A 16881-nucleotide genomic window follows, 5' to 3' on the forward strand; every position below is an offset into this window, starting at 1 on the left:
AAATTCAAGTTGCCAGGTACAGTAACCTCATGATAGCATGTAAGTATTTGAAGTTTGAAAGCAATAGCCTTGATACTTCGAGTGGATCGAAACACAAAATTTAACCATATATTAAAAGTTACTAAGTCAAAAAAGGGCCATAATTCCGTAACAATGACAACCAGAGTTATGCAACTTGTCCTTTTACTGTACCCTTATGATAGTTTGTGAGTGTTCCAAGTATGAAAGCAATATCTATGATACTTTAGGGGTAAAGTGGACCAAAACATAAATCTTAACCAAATTTTCAATTTTCTAAGTATAAAGGGCCCATAATTCCGTCCAAATGCCAGTCAGAGTTACATAACTTTGCCTGCACCGTCCCCTTATGATAGTTCATAAATCTTGCAAGTATGAAAGCAATAGCTTTGATACTGTAGGAATAAAGTGGACCTAAACACAAAACTTAATCAAATTTTCAATTTTCTAAGTATAAAAAGGGCACATAATTCTGTCAAAATGCCAGTCAGAGTTACATTACTTTGCCTGCACAGTCCCCTTATGATAGTTAGTAAGTGTTGCAAGTATGAAAGCAATAGCTTTGATGCTTAAGGAATAAAATGGACCTAAACACAAAACTTAACCAAAATTGTCAATTTTCTAAGTATAAAAAGGGCACATAATTCTGTCAAAATGCATGCCAGAGTTATCTAACTTTGCCTGCCCAGTCCCCTCATGATAGTAAGTAAGTGTACCAAGTTTGAATGCAATAGCATTGATACTTACTGAGAAAAGTGGAACTAAACGCAAAACTTAACCAAAATTTTCAATTTTTTAAGTATAAAAAGGGCACATAATTCTGTCAAAATGCACGCCAGAGTTATCTAACTTTGCCTGCCCAGTCCCCTCATGATAGTAAGTAAGTGTACCAAGTTTGAATGCAATAGCATTGATACTTACTGAGAAAAGTGGAACTAAACGCAAAACTTAACCAAAATTTTCAATTTTTTAAGTATAAAAAGGGCACATAATTCTGTCAAAATGCACGCCAGAGTTATCTAACTTTGCCTGCCCAGTCCCCTCATGATAGTAAGTAAGTGTACCAAGTTTGAATGCAATAGCATTGATACTTTCTGAGAAAAGTGGACCTAAACGCAAAACTTAACCGGACGCCGACGCCAACGCCAACGCCAACGCCGACGCCGACGCCGACGCCGACGCCGACGCCAAGGTGATGACAATAGCTCATAATTTTTTTTCAAAAAATAGATGAGCTAAAAATACAATCAAAGAAATGTCATGAAAATAGATCACCATAGGTAATTAAATCAAATAGCACTGAAATGTTTCATCAAAGATAATGAATTGCATGGAAACGTTTGACTAAAGGTTATGAATGCAATGTCATGAAAATGTATCATTAAAGGTAATAAAATGTCTTGAAAATTAATCAGCAAACTGTTTGCTATTCTGATAGTATTCTTTGAAAAAAAATTGAGAAAATGCTAATTTTAGAAATTTAGCAGACAACATTTTAGCAGACGACAAATATCCCAGCATGCAAAGGGTTAAAACCACTTTTCCCAGAGCGAGACTATACTTTGTTTTCAAAATATAAATCTGATATATTAAGACATAAAAATAAAGAAATTCAAACTACAAGATACATAATCATAAATCAGATATTATTAAAGCACATTATTAAAACATTTTAATCATTTGAAACTTAGAAACCACTATTTTCGGTACATTGATGACAATCAAAAGCAACGTAAGAAGCTAGTATATGGCAAAGGTTCCAAAAGGTATAGTTTATTCCATTGTATGTAAACAACCCAAAAACAGATTCCAGAAGGTATAGTTTATTGCCTTGTATATAAACAACACAATGATATGTATATATGCAAAAATCATTCACATCTCTACAAGCAAATAAGTTTACAAAGATAAGGTACAATGTCCACATTGGAATGTCCAAATACTGACAACGGGAAATGAACAATTTCTCTATTACAGCTTGGAATGATTTCACAGTATGACGGACCAAAACGTTCTAGCATATACAGTACATATACCAGTGTGAAGTAACAAAATAAGGGATCTTATAACAGAACTGTTTAAACAGCGACATCCAGGTTTTCTGTAGACCTTAACACATTGTCAATTAAATATTATTAAACAGTCAGTTATGCAGAAATCAAATATGTCTTTTTTCATGTTTTGTCATGTATGACTAAAAGTACACAATTTTATTACTTAGAAGATATCGTTCTTTCTAACTTCAGTAAATGTGTACAGTAACTTGTACAAAAGTGTGCAAAAATTCACTCATAGTTCATCAACTAGCATACACAAAAAATGGTACAAAACAATCCATATAAACTCTTAACTCAAGTCAAAATAACTAAGCAATGAAAGAACAAACAACAACATAGCCAACGTTAGCTTTAAAGTATCTAAATAAATATGCCAATGGTGTGATTAATAAGTATATATACATGCAACTTCCAACCCTAAAATAATGATGAAAATATGTTTCAATACATTGAGACATACAATCTTCAGTGAAAACAAAACCAAACACATAAATATACAATTAATATTATAAACAAAAAAGACGTGGCCCGGTACCATAAGAAGCTGAATTGGTGAACAATTATGTACTGGATCTTTTTTAACCCCTTGCATGCTGGGAAATTTGTCCTCTGCCAAAATGTTGTCTGCTGAATTTCTTAAATTAGCATTTTCTTCAATTTTTTCCAAAGAATACTATAAGAATAGCAAACAGTTTGGATCCTGATGAGACACCACGTTCTGTGGCGTCTCATCTGGATCAAAACTGTTTGCAAAGGCCTTCAAAATTCGGTTCCAGCACTGAAAGAGTTAAAGCGTACTTGTAAATACAATGATGCTTTCTTTAAATGGCTTTTTTCCAAAACAACACTCACAGGTTCCTCCGTTCTACTGTTATGAGTTTTGCTCCAAAAAATATCACTTTCTATCAAGCAACGGATTATTAATAAAATTTGATAAACTAATTTTTTATATTATCTACATATATTAAACATTATTTCTCTCTTCTGCATAGGAACAAATTTTACTTTTACATTTGCAAACACAAACATGTATGTGAATACACTTACATAACACAATTAAAGAAATTATGCATTATTTTTTAAGTAAATGAACAAATCTAGTTCAGCAAAAAAGAATCATATACAAATATTAAATGTCACATAATCATGTTACATTTTTGGCATGAACAAATGTATTACACATAATATGAAAATTATCATCGTGCATGAACAATGTTCGTATATCATAAAACTACATATCAAAAGTCCTATCATGTTTACAAATCAAAGAATGTCAATGTTTTAAATGGAATTTTCATTTTAGCACATTATAATAAAAGTTCAATCACATGCCATGCACATATACAAATGGAATGTATGTTCAGTTCTTTGTTTGGGACTTTTTGCAATGAGCTTTTGGTTGTGTTAAAAATAAATATAAGTAGAAATAACATGTTTGAGCCGCTAGGAATTGACACGATAAGTAAAATGATTGTTAACAACAACATCAAATAACATAAATCTTTTAGAAAAAAATGGAATTATAAAGTAATTTGCAGCAATTCACTGGTCAAGGTTAAATGGAATGGTAGCAAAATATTTCAAATATAAATACTTAAACATACATTATATATATATATATTTATTATGGAACTCCTTAATATAAACCTCATATTTTCCAAAAAAGTTACACATATTTAGGCGTCCTAAAACGTATGCACTTAAATAATTAAGACAATGTGTATTAAAAAGTATGTAGAATAAGTGTTGTTTTGAACAACAATATTAATTTAAGTAGATATAATATTTATACATACTTTTCTATGATCGACTTTGTTAATATATATTGTTAATATAGTGTCATATGACATTATCTGATGCCACAAGTGTTAATTATATATGGGTTTTGTGTTAAAACAGCATTGGCTACACAATATATTATGCAAGATAAACAACAATAGTATCTAGTCAGGGCAAATCTTATTGTAGCATTATTTATTCATTAAAAACAGTGTTTTTATGAACAACTTTTAACAACAATAAGTGAAAAAATATTAATATTTCAGCAGGCATTATGCGCTTATTGTACATGTTGCATTTGAACAACTGAGACAAAGATTAAACAGGCCTCAATCAAACTTTGAACTCCACATTTTGTGAGACAAACATTTGAGAGTCAAAGGTGTAAATGAGACACAAGAATCATTGTAAAAGAATCTGTAAATTGCCCTTATAAATATTTAGTTTTTCAATAATGTATCTGTATATTATTGTATACCAATATTGTATCTGTATATTACTGTATACCAATGTATATTGTAACCTTTAACAATGTGAACATGTACACATTACTATACTTTATAGTTCAAGGTAAATATTTCAACAATGTAAAGTTAACAGTATGCAATTGCATGTATTTAATTTCACAACCACTTATTTTACAATTAACAACATGATGAAAACATTTGACAACCTAAAAATGTAACAATAAAGATTAAATACTTTACAATAGTGTCTATGCATGTAATAATGTATAATTTTATCAAAGAATGTAAAACAATTCATAAACCATCACTCAACATTTACCAAGTATTTTTCAAGACATTATCTGATGCCTCAAATGTCTGGAAAATGCTGCAACTTATGCAGAAATAATAATAAATATAACATGTAAAATATTTAGGAGTTCAATTTTTATGAACTATGCAATTGATTATGAGCATATTTATGGATCTGAATATATACTGTGTTTTACTATTTCCTTATCCTTGACATTTAACCCTTTATTGAAAATACAATCATGAAAGCCAATAAGACCAAGCTCTGCATGTTGAATAAGATGAAAATCAAATTATGAATTATGCATGTAACACATAGCCAACAAAAGCAACATACTTCAAATAATCAAGTAGCTCTATTTCATCTGAAGTTAGTCCGATCTAACCATTTTCATACCATACAGTTTTAATCAAAACCTAGAATTATCCAATGTCAAGATATTTATACAAATGTTCTGTAAAGAAGCAAAGTCCTATGTCACCCCTTTAACACAATTCAGTGTAACACCTGCCCTGTACCAGCCTGGACTGTGCGCGGGTTCTATCGTCGACCGGCTCCCAGCTTGTTAACTGGACTGTGGGCAGGTCCTATCGTCGACCCCCTGGGGGCTTGTTCATGTTTGTCAACATCAGGCTAATGTACGAGGTCAGTAGATCGTCCATCTTGTATCCCTGGTTTAAGTAAGTAATACGGTATTATTTTTCAGGCTTAGGTTTTAATTTTTAGTTAAATTTGTAAATTTGTAAATAAACAAGCAAATTCGTTGAATTGATATCCCCCGCCTATATGCTTCTGGACACAAAAGTTTTCTAGACAGATGGACAACACCCTTTGACCTCAATGTGTGACCTTGACCTTAACCCCTAGGATTATGGGTGTTGAATTTGAAGCAACCCCAGATGCTTGACAACAACTATGACAACAACTATTGCTCTGACTCATGTGTTATTGGAGATAAAGCTCTAAGCTTATATTAAAAACCATTTTTTCAAGATACAAAGGACCATAAATCCGTTATTAACAGATGGTGTACAATGCCATTTGGAGTGCATCATCCTCTTATCCATATATATACTCATACCAAGTTTCAATTAAATCCGTTAAAGCACTTCCAAGATATGGCTCTGGACGGACGGACGGATAGACGGACAACGCCAAAACAATATCCCTCAGCCTATGGTGGGGGATAACAACAGGTTTTTATTCTGATGCATAGTAATTAAATCATCATCGCGTTAGTCTGAATTGGTTGAACAGTATATGTATAAACACATCAGAAGGAAACAATCCCGGTATGTTGACATAAATGCTGTTCTTTGGCCCTTCAATTTCAGCCTGGTTTGCCTTTTGATATATAATTATAATTTGTTATTAATCTGATTTGGACATGGAAAACAATCAAAATCACATTGATGAAAGCAGTCTTAATGTTCCATCTTGCATAAGTCAGTCTGTTAAAACTAGCGCTTTTCACACAAGTGAAGAATACCCCGCCCCACAGGCACGGCATGTCATAATCTGCAGCTTGACTTAATAATCGTTACATAGACCATTAGCAATAAGTAACATAGAATAATAGATATTGCACAAGCAGCAATTCATATCATACCAACAATTCATGCAAATATGAATTCTGTACATTGAAGAGTATTGTTACTTTTTGTTTGTAAAAATTTGTATGTTGTGACATAGGGACAGACCAATGTCCAAGGTGTATCCAGAAAACATCATCAATGCGAGAGGAAGTATTAGCAATAAAATAAGATCATTTTTCAGTGCAGGCTGGTTAAGAAAATAATCAATGCACTTAATAATAGAGCCGCACTCTGTGGAAATGGAGCTAATTGCATGTGGGTAAAGTTTCGTCCCAGATTAACCTGTACAGTCCGCACAGGCTAATCAGGGACAACAATTTCCGCTTTTTATGGTATTTTTAGTTTGAAGGAAGTCTCTTCTTAGCAAAAATCCAGTTTATGTGGAAAGTGTTGTCCCTGATTAGCCTGTGCGGACTGCACAGGTTTAAACTTTACTGTCACTTTACCAACATGCATTAAGTCCCGTTTTCCCAGAGCAAGGCTCAATTAAAATGGGTCCATTAACTGATTGCTCACCAGGGATGTTTCACAGAGCAGTTTGCTGCCACGGAGCAGGTTACCGATGGTCATGTGGAAATACGTGTTACCACTGCTCCAGTTGGAGATCTTTGTGAATGGATGAGTGGCCAATATGTCCTGTGAAAGACAAACAAGAAGAAGTGTTTACAATCTTAACCCTTAACTGCTGAGCTACAAATTTTAACAAATTTACAGCCCCTTAGAAAAATCAAATAAAATTAAATACCTTTCTTACTAGATTCAAGTTTTGAACGTTTCATTTCCAACCCTAAGATACTGATAAGCAGCGAACAACATAAAACCTGAACAGCTTGCAAGTTACTCTCAGACTCTTCTGATTTATGCTGTTAGCAAAAGCCATTTTCACTTTATTTCGGAGTGGTAAAGGGTTAAGCTAGGCTGTCATATCGTGTTTGTCAGAGAAAAGAGAAAGCCATTTATTATATATAAATTTAGTCAAAATAAATTTATATCAAAAAACTTATCTCAACTGACATGTTAAAGTCAATAAGATAGACAGTTGATTGTGACAATTATAATTATAATGAAATCTAAGTATAAGAAACTGAATAAGAATAAATTTTATGTCAATAAACCTCTTGGAATAATAAAATTATTTATTGAACTGACCAGTGAAATTTACTGAAAAAACTTGAATAAAACTAAATGAATAAAGACTATTTCTTTGATGTATAATAATAATATATGTAAAAGTTATATTATTTTAGATATTTAATTCATTCTAGTGTCAGATCATTAATTTTATATATTGGCCTGTTTTCCGGATTGTGAAAGAATGTGGGACCAATTTTGCTTTTATGGGGCTTCTTTAGACAAGGGCTGTTTAGACTAGAGCCTCTTTTGCCATAAACCCCTTCCTTTTATGCCTAATAACACCTCCTTTAAGATGAATAATGATATAAGCAAAAAAAACTTCTCAAATTACTAATTGCAAAAAACTGAATGTATTGCCTATATATAATGTTAATTTGATTGTTTTCAAAATACAAATGCTGACCTTTGTCTGGGGGTGGATCAAGTTGACCCCGTTCTTGTTGATGGCGATCAGGAGGATTTCTGGGTAACTGGAATCTGTCGTTTGCTGAAGATGAATAGATAGAAACGTTTGAACACTGCATTGGAAATGTTTTTCAATCAACATATAGAAAAGCATAAGTACATTCAAAATTATTGTTATTGATCAGTCTTTTTTAAAATATAATATCATTAAAGCCGAACATGTCATGTAAACTGCAACGCTTTTTGGGAAAATACTGAGATTTTGAAATGCAAATATACTTTCTGCGTTTCCCTTTACTTCATGTTCATAACCAGTTTTATATGTATAATAAATACCAACTCATTTACATACTGTGACAAATACAATAATTTTTCTTGTTTTTTGACATTCATTCTTGTGAACAACAGACGACCCCAAACAACGACATTTCAATTCAATTTTTCAAATGCTCTAAAAATGCATTGGTCTAAGAAGCTTGAGAGGGTTAGGCAATAATTTATTCGATCAAAAATCTGAAATATTTTCTTTTTAATAAGGTCCCAAGGCAAAACAAAACTCTTTACAGGGGAAAGATAAAATACCTTCACTTCAAAGAAGGCCGAGCCAAATGTTGGCCACAAGTAGATCACTTTAAGGAATTCAATTTTGGCGTTGTCTTGAGTCATGCCTGCATCAGCGTTGTACTGGCTTAATATGCCCTGAAAAAGTACGTAAATAATGGTCAGTTTTTAGTTGTTAATTGGCAAATATACAATGACTTCAAGTTCTGAGGATAAGCATTTAGATTTGTATTCATATTAAAAACAGTATCAACTGGTTTTATAAATGCCTTTAAAAACACACATTCACTTAAGAGATCGTAAGTGCACTGTTTATGAAAATACGGTATTTGTGGTAAAACGGTCTCTGACCAAGTTTTATAAATTTACTGGTTTTTAAATTACACCAGTGCTGTTGTTGTTGTTTTCATTTTTTTCACATTTCACTAGTTACTAATTTGTGTATCTTTCTTGTCACAAATACATAGAATAAAACAATACATAAATACTTCATGTACAAAAAATTTACTTCATGAGTTTTAAACAACACAACTTTATTCTATTAGCCACCAATACCCCAAGACATTGCATATCAAAATGCATGGATGTAGCAATATGCAATAGAAAACCTAAAGTATAAACAGTGGCATAACTTAAAAAGCAATTTCTAAAGTAGAACAACACAAATTGCAGACACATCAATTCATCATAAGGAACAATCCATGCAAGTTGGAATGCTGTATGTTGGAAAGTGCCAAGGGTACTTTCTCAGGCTATTTTGATTTATTGAAAGACAGACAGTCAGAAGACCAAGGTGATTCCGGTGTACCCCACTCTCTACTTTCTACCAGGTTGGGGAGGCAGGGTGGGGTTGACGTGGATATGGTTTTCCCGACTTGGAGATCATAGATTTGAGCCCCATTGTGGGAGCGTTCTTTAAATCTCTCAAATAGACAACAAGTACTGGTTCAAACCAGGAAACAGACTCAAGAGCATTTCAATAGGCCTTTGGCTTTTAATGCAGTTGAAATCAAGTAAATAGGTTTAGAAAATAATAATAAACAAGAGATGTGTTTGTAAGAAACACAATGCCCCCTATTGCGCTGCTTTGAAATATAATTTCAATATATCATTTGGCAGGTTTAGAAATTATCTCCCTTTTAAAGCTTATTACTTCCCATGGATTGTTTTTGTTTTACTTTTGACCTTGATGGATGACCTTGACCTTTCACCACTCAAAATGTGCAGCTTCATGAGATACACATGCATGCCAAATATCAAGTTGCTATATTCAATATTGGAAAAGTTATGGCCAATTACACACAGACAAACAAACGCACTGACAGTTCAACTGCTATATACCACCCAACAGAGGGCATAAAAATCCAATTTGAAGAGCTTGCTTACCCTCTTCCAGTCGTCAGGTGACTGAGCCTTGGTAAGATCTGCGGGAATCAACTCTCTCAACATCTTCCTGAAATCAGATGAAATACAGATTTGAAACGTTATGCCGATTGTTACAGCATTTTCAGTGCTTGAATGGTACGAGTATTGGGGGAAATATGAATACTTTTTAACCACATTGGACAATTTACAATCACAAATATATTTTAAAAAACTTAATGACTCACCTGTGCACAACCTTTCGTCCATTGTTTGTAGTCAGTCATGAATTGTCCTTTTGCAACATTTACCTTGTGACCACTCTAGTGGCCATCTTTATTGCATATTCTTCATAGAATTTTGTCAGAACATTTGTCCCAATGATATTTTCGCCTTTTTTGAAACTGGGTATGTGGGGTCAAAAAGGTCAGTAGGTTAACTTAAGTCACATTTTAGCCAAATAATAATGAAATTTGTTTAGAATATGTCTTCTAGTAATATCTAGTCCGATATAGAAAATGGTTCTGCTGTTAAAAAAGAGCTGCTGGTGATGGTATGGCAGTTTCCATTAAATAGCTTAAGCCAGAAATTACCAGCTATTGTTAGTTTAATGGCGCTAGAACAGTTAAGTTCATTTGTATCTCAGATTAGCCCCTAGTTATCATCATCATCATCATCATCATTATCATCATCATCATCATCATCAATATCATCATCATCAATATCATCATCAATATCATCAAAATCAATATCATCATTATCATAATCATCATCATCATCATCATCATCATCAACGCAATCCTCTACCTCTTCCGTTATCATTTTCACCACCAACTTACACTAGATTCACGAGGCCAGTTTTGTCCTCGCCGAACTTCACGCGGTAAATCAGGGCGGCCAACCGCACTGCCTCTTCACGACTGCACTTGTGGTAGCCACGGAGAAGCTTAGGCAGCTCCTGGTGGTAGTGGAAGATCAGGTCGGCGTTCATGTCCTTGCCGGGGATCAGGTTGGTCCACAGCTTCTTCATGAAGAACACTTGGTATGTGAACTGGGGAGTGGGGCCTGGAAATGAAAGGTTGACAAGTTGTCAGACTATTCTGCTTTGATATTGATGTCTATTCAGAGGTTATGGAAATTAAATAACTTTTCTTGCAATTATTGTTTAATCTATAACAATTTTTGTTCTTATATTTGTGAATTATAGATTTAACTGAATTTTGTGCAAAATCTAATAATATTACAGCTTCATTTTTTTAACAGAGTCTTACTGTTTGTAAGTGTTATAGATGTGGCTTTCGGAGAAATAGACAAAAATTTAGTATTTTATATCCAAATACAATACTGTTTTCTGGATGCCTGTTTACAACATACGGAGCCCATAGCCGATCATGCTTGTAATTATATAACCTGATGAACCATGTTTGACATTCAGCCTCAAATGACCTTGACCTTTCACCAAGCCGTGATAGACCTTCTCAGAGTGGTTAACATATTGCATCAAGAATGATGTAGGCATGCACAAATATACACTTGACTGATGTGACTTCTACATTGAGCTTTCTGCAAGCTGTCACACCACAAAATGAAGAGAACTTGTGTGAAAGTACAAAATTTAAAAAATGAACCACGCTCTTGGGAAATGGAGGTTAATGCATGTGGGTAAAGTGTCACAGATTGGCCTGTGCAGTCAGCACAGGCTTATCAGGAATGACACTATCCGCCTTAACTTTGTTTTTCCTTATACCAGACTTTCTTTAAACGAAAAGTACAATATAAGAGTTAAGTGTCTTCACTCATAAGCCTGCGCAGGCTGCACAGGCTTATCTGGGACGACACTGCATGTACATGCTCATTGTCCAAGAACGAGGCTGCACGTACCATCCCTGGTAGCCCTGGCTTTCCTGATCCAGTCAATCAGGTGACGCACAAAGTCAAAGAAGAAATCTCCCTCCGGGACGCTGATCACTGAAAATATACAAATATGCAATTTCTAGATAAAAGGTTTTAGAATAAAGGCTATTTGGATTTTTTTTTAAATATCTTATTAGTGAGTTAATGTTCTGTCTAATTTTATACTGATACCAGTTATTTAATAATGTGATTCCAAGAGTCACAGTGTATAAACCAATTTTATCATACCCGGATGTTGCGATGTGATTGCCATGGCGAAATGATTATTTGGCATACGTGCGTTGCTAGAAAGGTAAATTATTTTCCTTTTTTTGTCGTTATGATGGTCTTCAAACAGTTATTAATATCCAGCTTTAAAAGCAGATTTCTCAGGCATTCTGTTACGCATTGTATGCATTGAAAAAAGGATGAAATGCGTTACTGATCACTGCACATCTCGTCAAATTGTCATGATCTAGTTTTGAAATCTTTGTTTACTTGGGTTTTAACAAACAACAAGAACTATTTATACGGCAGATGTTAGATTAAGAATGTGCACTTTCGATCATTACAACGTATTTTTTTAGGGATTCTTTATTACATCAGATATATGCATTTAATACTACACACGTGTGCTTCTACTTCTGTATCAATGATTGCATAAACTGAATCAATCATCTGTATAATTATAGCGATTATTATGAATCAATTATTGAGATTTTCAATATGTGATTTTTCCGTCCTCCTAAATGTTTTAAACAAATATGAAACAGTGTCATTCACTTGATTGATTACACATGTTGAACACTGACAGTTACACTTGGTAAGAAACAACGTTAGAATGTGTTATCTGTAAATTTCAGTGCTCCAGCTAGGATTTAAAAAAGGGCAGGGGGGCTTTTTTGTCAAAAAGGCACTTTCGAAGCGGAGTATTTTGGCAAAAGGGCACTTTCAAGCACACGGGGTTTTCTAGAATGCTTTATTAATTATCACATGTAAAAAAACTATTTTTTTTAAGGGCAGGGGGGCCCTAGGAAGGGCAGGGCGGAGGTTGGGAGGGTAGGGCAGAGGTTCGGGAGGGCAGGGCTGGGAGCCCTCAAATTGAGCCCAGCTGGCGCACTGACAAATAGATAGCTGGCACACACATGCATGTACAAGTGTTGGTTAATAAAAGTTTAAGGAATATCATTTACAGGTATTTCTGTCTGTTATTTATTTCAAATTTATTTTAGCTGAAACTTCGTCCTATAATAATATGCATTTATGACATAGCCACTGTTGCATGGCCTATAGTAATACGGGATTTCAGTAATTCGCACACGTAAGTGTACATTATATACATGTGCCTATATTTTGGAAAAATAATGCAAATTCTAAATCATCCAAAATCAAGGTTACCCTTTCATTATAAAGTTGAATTCTAAATAATCCAAAATTAAAGTAACCCTTTCATTTTAAAGTTGAAGAAAATATCGTTTATTGTTTCTTTCTCAGGTCATACGTAATTTAAGACAGATTGCCAGTATGAACAGTTTATGCTGCTGCTGGTGGTGTTGCTGTTGCTAATGATGATACCAACTTTACTGATGATAATGATGATGATTATCATCATGATGGGAGTGCAGTAATGATTATTGTGGTGATTTATATTAACTCACTGCATTTCTTGGGAAACATTAATATAGAGCTAAATTATTATTTTACAGAAACATGGTGTACGAGTCAATAGAAGTTTTAGGCTTGGACGGTAGTTTTGCTACGGTAAATTGCACGTCAACCCCTATGAAAACTATCTGTGCTGAACTACCACTTGACATGAGTAAAAACATGTCCTCCATCAGCCAACCAAAGAACGGCAATAATAATGTGCTGGACATGAGTAACAACGAAGGTGTATCTGGAATAAGTTGAAACTCTTCAGTTAACCATATTTGTGACAAATGTGAATATTCGACCATGCAATAATACAAAATCTGCAAAATTGGCATAGATTTATCGAAATAATTGATAAAGAATGCATATAATGTAATCGCAATCAATGATACAGCATCACTGCAATATATGATACAGTCATTTTAAAAACCATCTTGTTTATTTTAATCAATATCTTAGTTTATTCAAAAAGCCGATAGATTATATATATCATAACAGTTATTTGACTTCAATTGGAATATATTACATACAAAAATATGTATATTTCGAAATAGATTTTAGAAAAAAAGGATATTTTGGCATAGAGCAACATGTGTTTTCCAGTTTTCTTCGGTGATTTTCAATGTTTTCATAAACAATAACTTCTTCGAAGCGGATTTATACGTTCTTAAGGGAAACTTAATTCTCTACAACATCTAAAGTACAGAGTTTACTTACTTGTTTGCAGTATTAATCCATTGATTTGTATCAAAATTAACAGCGGTATGTAAATATTGTCGTTAGGCCATGGCAATCACAGCGCAACATCCGGGTATGATACAATTGGTTTATACACTGTGAGGGTTGAATTTATCTTACTTACCATATTTCTTGATTTCTTAGCAAGTGACTTACTTTGTTTTTAGCCAGCTACGATACACTTACATTTCATATCAATGAATAAAAACGGACCGACACTACATGTGTTTTTCCATGATGACCAGGATATGCCCACATAGATACATTCAAAATCATACATGTGTAATACAAGGCTGTCATTTAGTAAATTGCATTCAAATCTACATTGCTACCAAGATATGGAATAGAATGAACAAGAGCTGTCACCATAGGATGACTTATGCCGCCTATAAACGCTTGGTAGAAGTTATGAGCTTTTTTCGAAACCTTAACGCAGATTTCGAAACCTAAACGCGGACCCTAAGTTCAAGGTCAAGGTCACAGGGGTCAAAATTTGTGTGCGTACGCAAAGGCCTTGTCCATATACACATGCATGCCAAATATGAAATTGCTATCTGAAGCGACATAGAAGTAATGAGCATTTTTTGAAATCTAAACGCAAAGTGTGACGGACAGACGGACAGACAGTCCGATCACTATATGCCCTCCTTCTGGGGCATAAAAATGTCTTAGAATATCAAAATAAATCAGAAAGCCACATAAACTAGAGAGCGGACACCATGCTAAATCCTTTAAATGCACTAAGTGACCCCGTGACCTAGTTTTGGACCCGGCATGACCCATATTCGAACTTGACCTATATATTGTCTTGATACAACTTCTGACCAAGTTTAGTGAAGATCAGATGAAAACTACTTCAATTAGAAAGCGGACACAATGCTAAATCCTTGAAATGCACTAAGTGACCCCGTGACCTAGTTTTTGACCCGGCATGACCCATATTCGAACTTGACATAGATATTGTCTAGATATAACTTCTGACCAAGTTTGGTAAAGATCGGATGAAAACTATTTGAATTAGAGAGCGGACACAAAAAGTGTGACAGTCTGACAGACAGACGGACAGTGCGAAAACTATATACCCCCTTTTCTTCGAAAAGGGGATTTTAAAAGTATAGCAACGTTCTGTGAAAACTAAGCTTAATCTATGTGTGTAAAGTGTCATACAAGATTAGCCTTTGCAGTCCACACAGGCTAATCAAGGACAGTCCACACATGCTAATCAAGGACAGTCCACACAGGCTAATCAAGGACAGTCCACACAGGCCAATCAAGGACAGTCCACACAGGCTAATTAAGGACAGTCCACACAGGCTCATCAAGGACAGTCTACACAGGCTAATCAAGGACATCACAGGCTTATCAAGGACAGTCCACACAGGCTAATCAAGGACAGTCCACACAGGCTAAGCAAGGACAGTCAACACATGCTAATCAAGGACAGTCCACACAGGCTAATTAAGGACAGTCCACACAGGCTAATCAAGGACAGTCCACACAGGCTAATCAAGGACAGTCCACAAAGGCTAATCAAGGACAGTCCACACAGGCTCATCAAGGACAGTCCACACAGGCTAATCAAGGACAGTCCACACAGGCTAATCAAGGACAGTCCACACAGGCTAATCAAGGACATCACTTTATTCTTTTATGACATTTATTATTCAAAGAAGGTCTCTGCTAAAGAAAATCCAGTCTAGGCACTGACTAGCCTTGGATGACACTTTATGCAAATGCATTAAGCCCAATTTACCCTGAATGAGGATTATTGTATTTCTTGTGTGTAAAATAGCATTGTAGTTCTTTCTGGTTATTCTTAAGGCTGCCTATGGATACATGAATACAGATAAGGTATAAAGTTGTAGAACACAAAACATACCTTTGTCAGAAATTTTCACAAAGAGGCTGAAGCCTTCATGTGATTTCAACCCAAGCTTGTTTGCGATATTCAAACAGAAGTCCTTAGCACGTGTACTGGACTCCACCTCAAAGGCCTGAAAATCGATTAAAAGAAAATTCATTATAGCCTTCTTCTGGAACATTTGGGCTTAATGCACCTGTGTTAAGTGTCATTCCAGAGAAACCTGTGCACAGGCTAGTATGGAACGACACTTTATGCCTAAATTGGATTTGCAAAGAAGAGACTTCCTTAAAGCGAAAATTACCACAAAAGTGGAAAGTGTAGTTCCTGATTAGCCTGTGTTGACTGCACAGGCTAATCTGGAACAACACTACGCAGATGCATGAAGCCGAGATTGCTCAGAATGAATTTTCTGTCCCGTTGCTAAACATCAAACAAGACCACCGCATAATGGGTGCCAATGCTTGGCTGCAAAGGCTTGTCAGAATTTATCTTTTTAGAGGTCACAGTCACCTTGACCTTTGACCTAGTGACCCAAAACTGGGTGTGGCATGTAGAACTCATCAAGGTGCATCTACATATGAGGTTTCAAAGTTGTAGGTCGAAAGCACTTTGATTTTAGAGCCAATGTTAAGGTTTTAGCACGACGCCTACGGCGGACGGCTGACGGCGGACAACGAGTTGGCTATGACAATGCCGCGGGTTTTCTCCGAAAACAGCTCATTTAAAAAACATAACATAAAGAAATGTTATCAACATGATAAAATTGATACATACACTGGTAAGAACCTTCCACAAACATATTGAAATATTTTTTTAAACAAGAAAATGTACTTTTTTAATTAAATTGATTTGGAACATCTAATACAAAATTAGAAGTTTACAGTATAAGTGATTAAAAGCCAAAATATTCTTACGAATTGCATTAAGGTAATTTTTTATATATAATATATGAACAGCATTATGGTAAAAAGTCGTGAAACAGCAATTATATTGGGTGAAAAGCTATTGTATATGATATAGAAATACCTAGCAGATATAACAGTTTTACACTAAAAATCATGGA

General features: G+C 34.6%; 1 protein-coding gene across 1 annotated transcript in view; it reads right to left on the bottom strand.

Moving 5' to 3' along the window:
* Window positions 1-1825: 1825 nt before the first annotated feature.
* LOC127833513 (myosin-VIIa-like) overlaps window positions 1826-16881 on the bottom strand; it is a 111853-nt gene continuing 96797 nt past the window's right edge. Inside the window, exons 35-42 of the mRNA XM_052358806.1 lie at window positions 15834-15948; window positions 11552-11638; window positions 10510-10735; window positions 9695-9761; window positions 8330-8446; window positions 7746-7829; window positions 6725-6844; window positions 1826-5284 (exon numbers count right to left, since the gene is read on the bottom strand). Of these exons, the coding sequence (XP_052214766.1) occupies window positions 5201-5284; window positions 6725-6844; window positions 7746-7829; window positions 8330-8446; window positions 9695-9761; window positions 10510-10735; window positions 11552-11638; window positions 15834-15948 (900 nt within the window). The 3' untranslated portion in view covers window positions 1826-5200. The remainder of the gene's footprint in view (window positions 5285-6724; window positions 6845-7745; window positions 7830-8329; window positions 8447-9694; window positions 9762-10509; window positions 10736-11551; window positions 11639-15833; window positions 15949-16881) is intronic.

This window comes from Dreissena polymorpha, chromosome 6, assembly GCF_020536995.1.
Source record: "Dreissena polymorpha isolate Duluth1 chromosome 6, UMN_Dpol_1.0, whole genome shotgun sequence".
NCBI lineage: Eukaryota > Metazoa > Mollusca > Bivalvia > Myida > Dreissenidae > Dreissena > Dreissena polymorpha.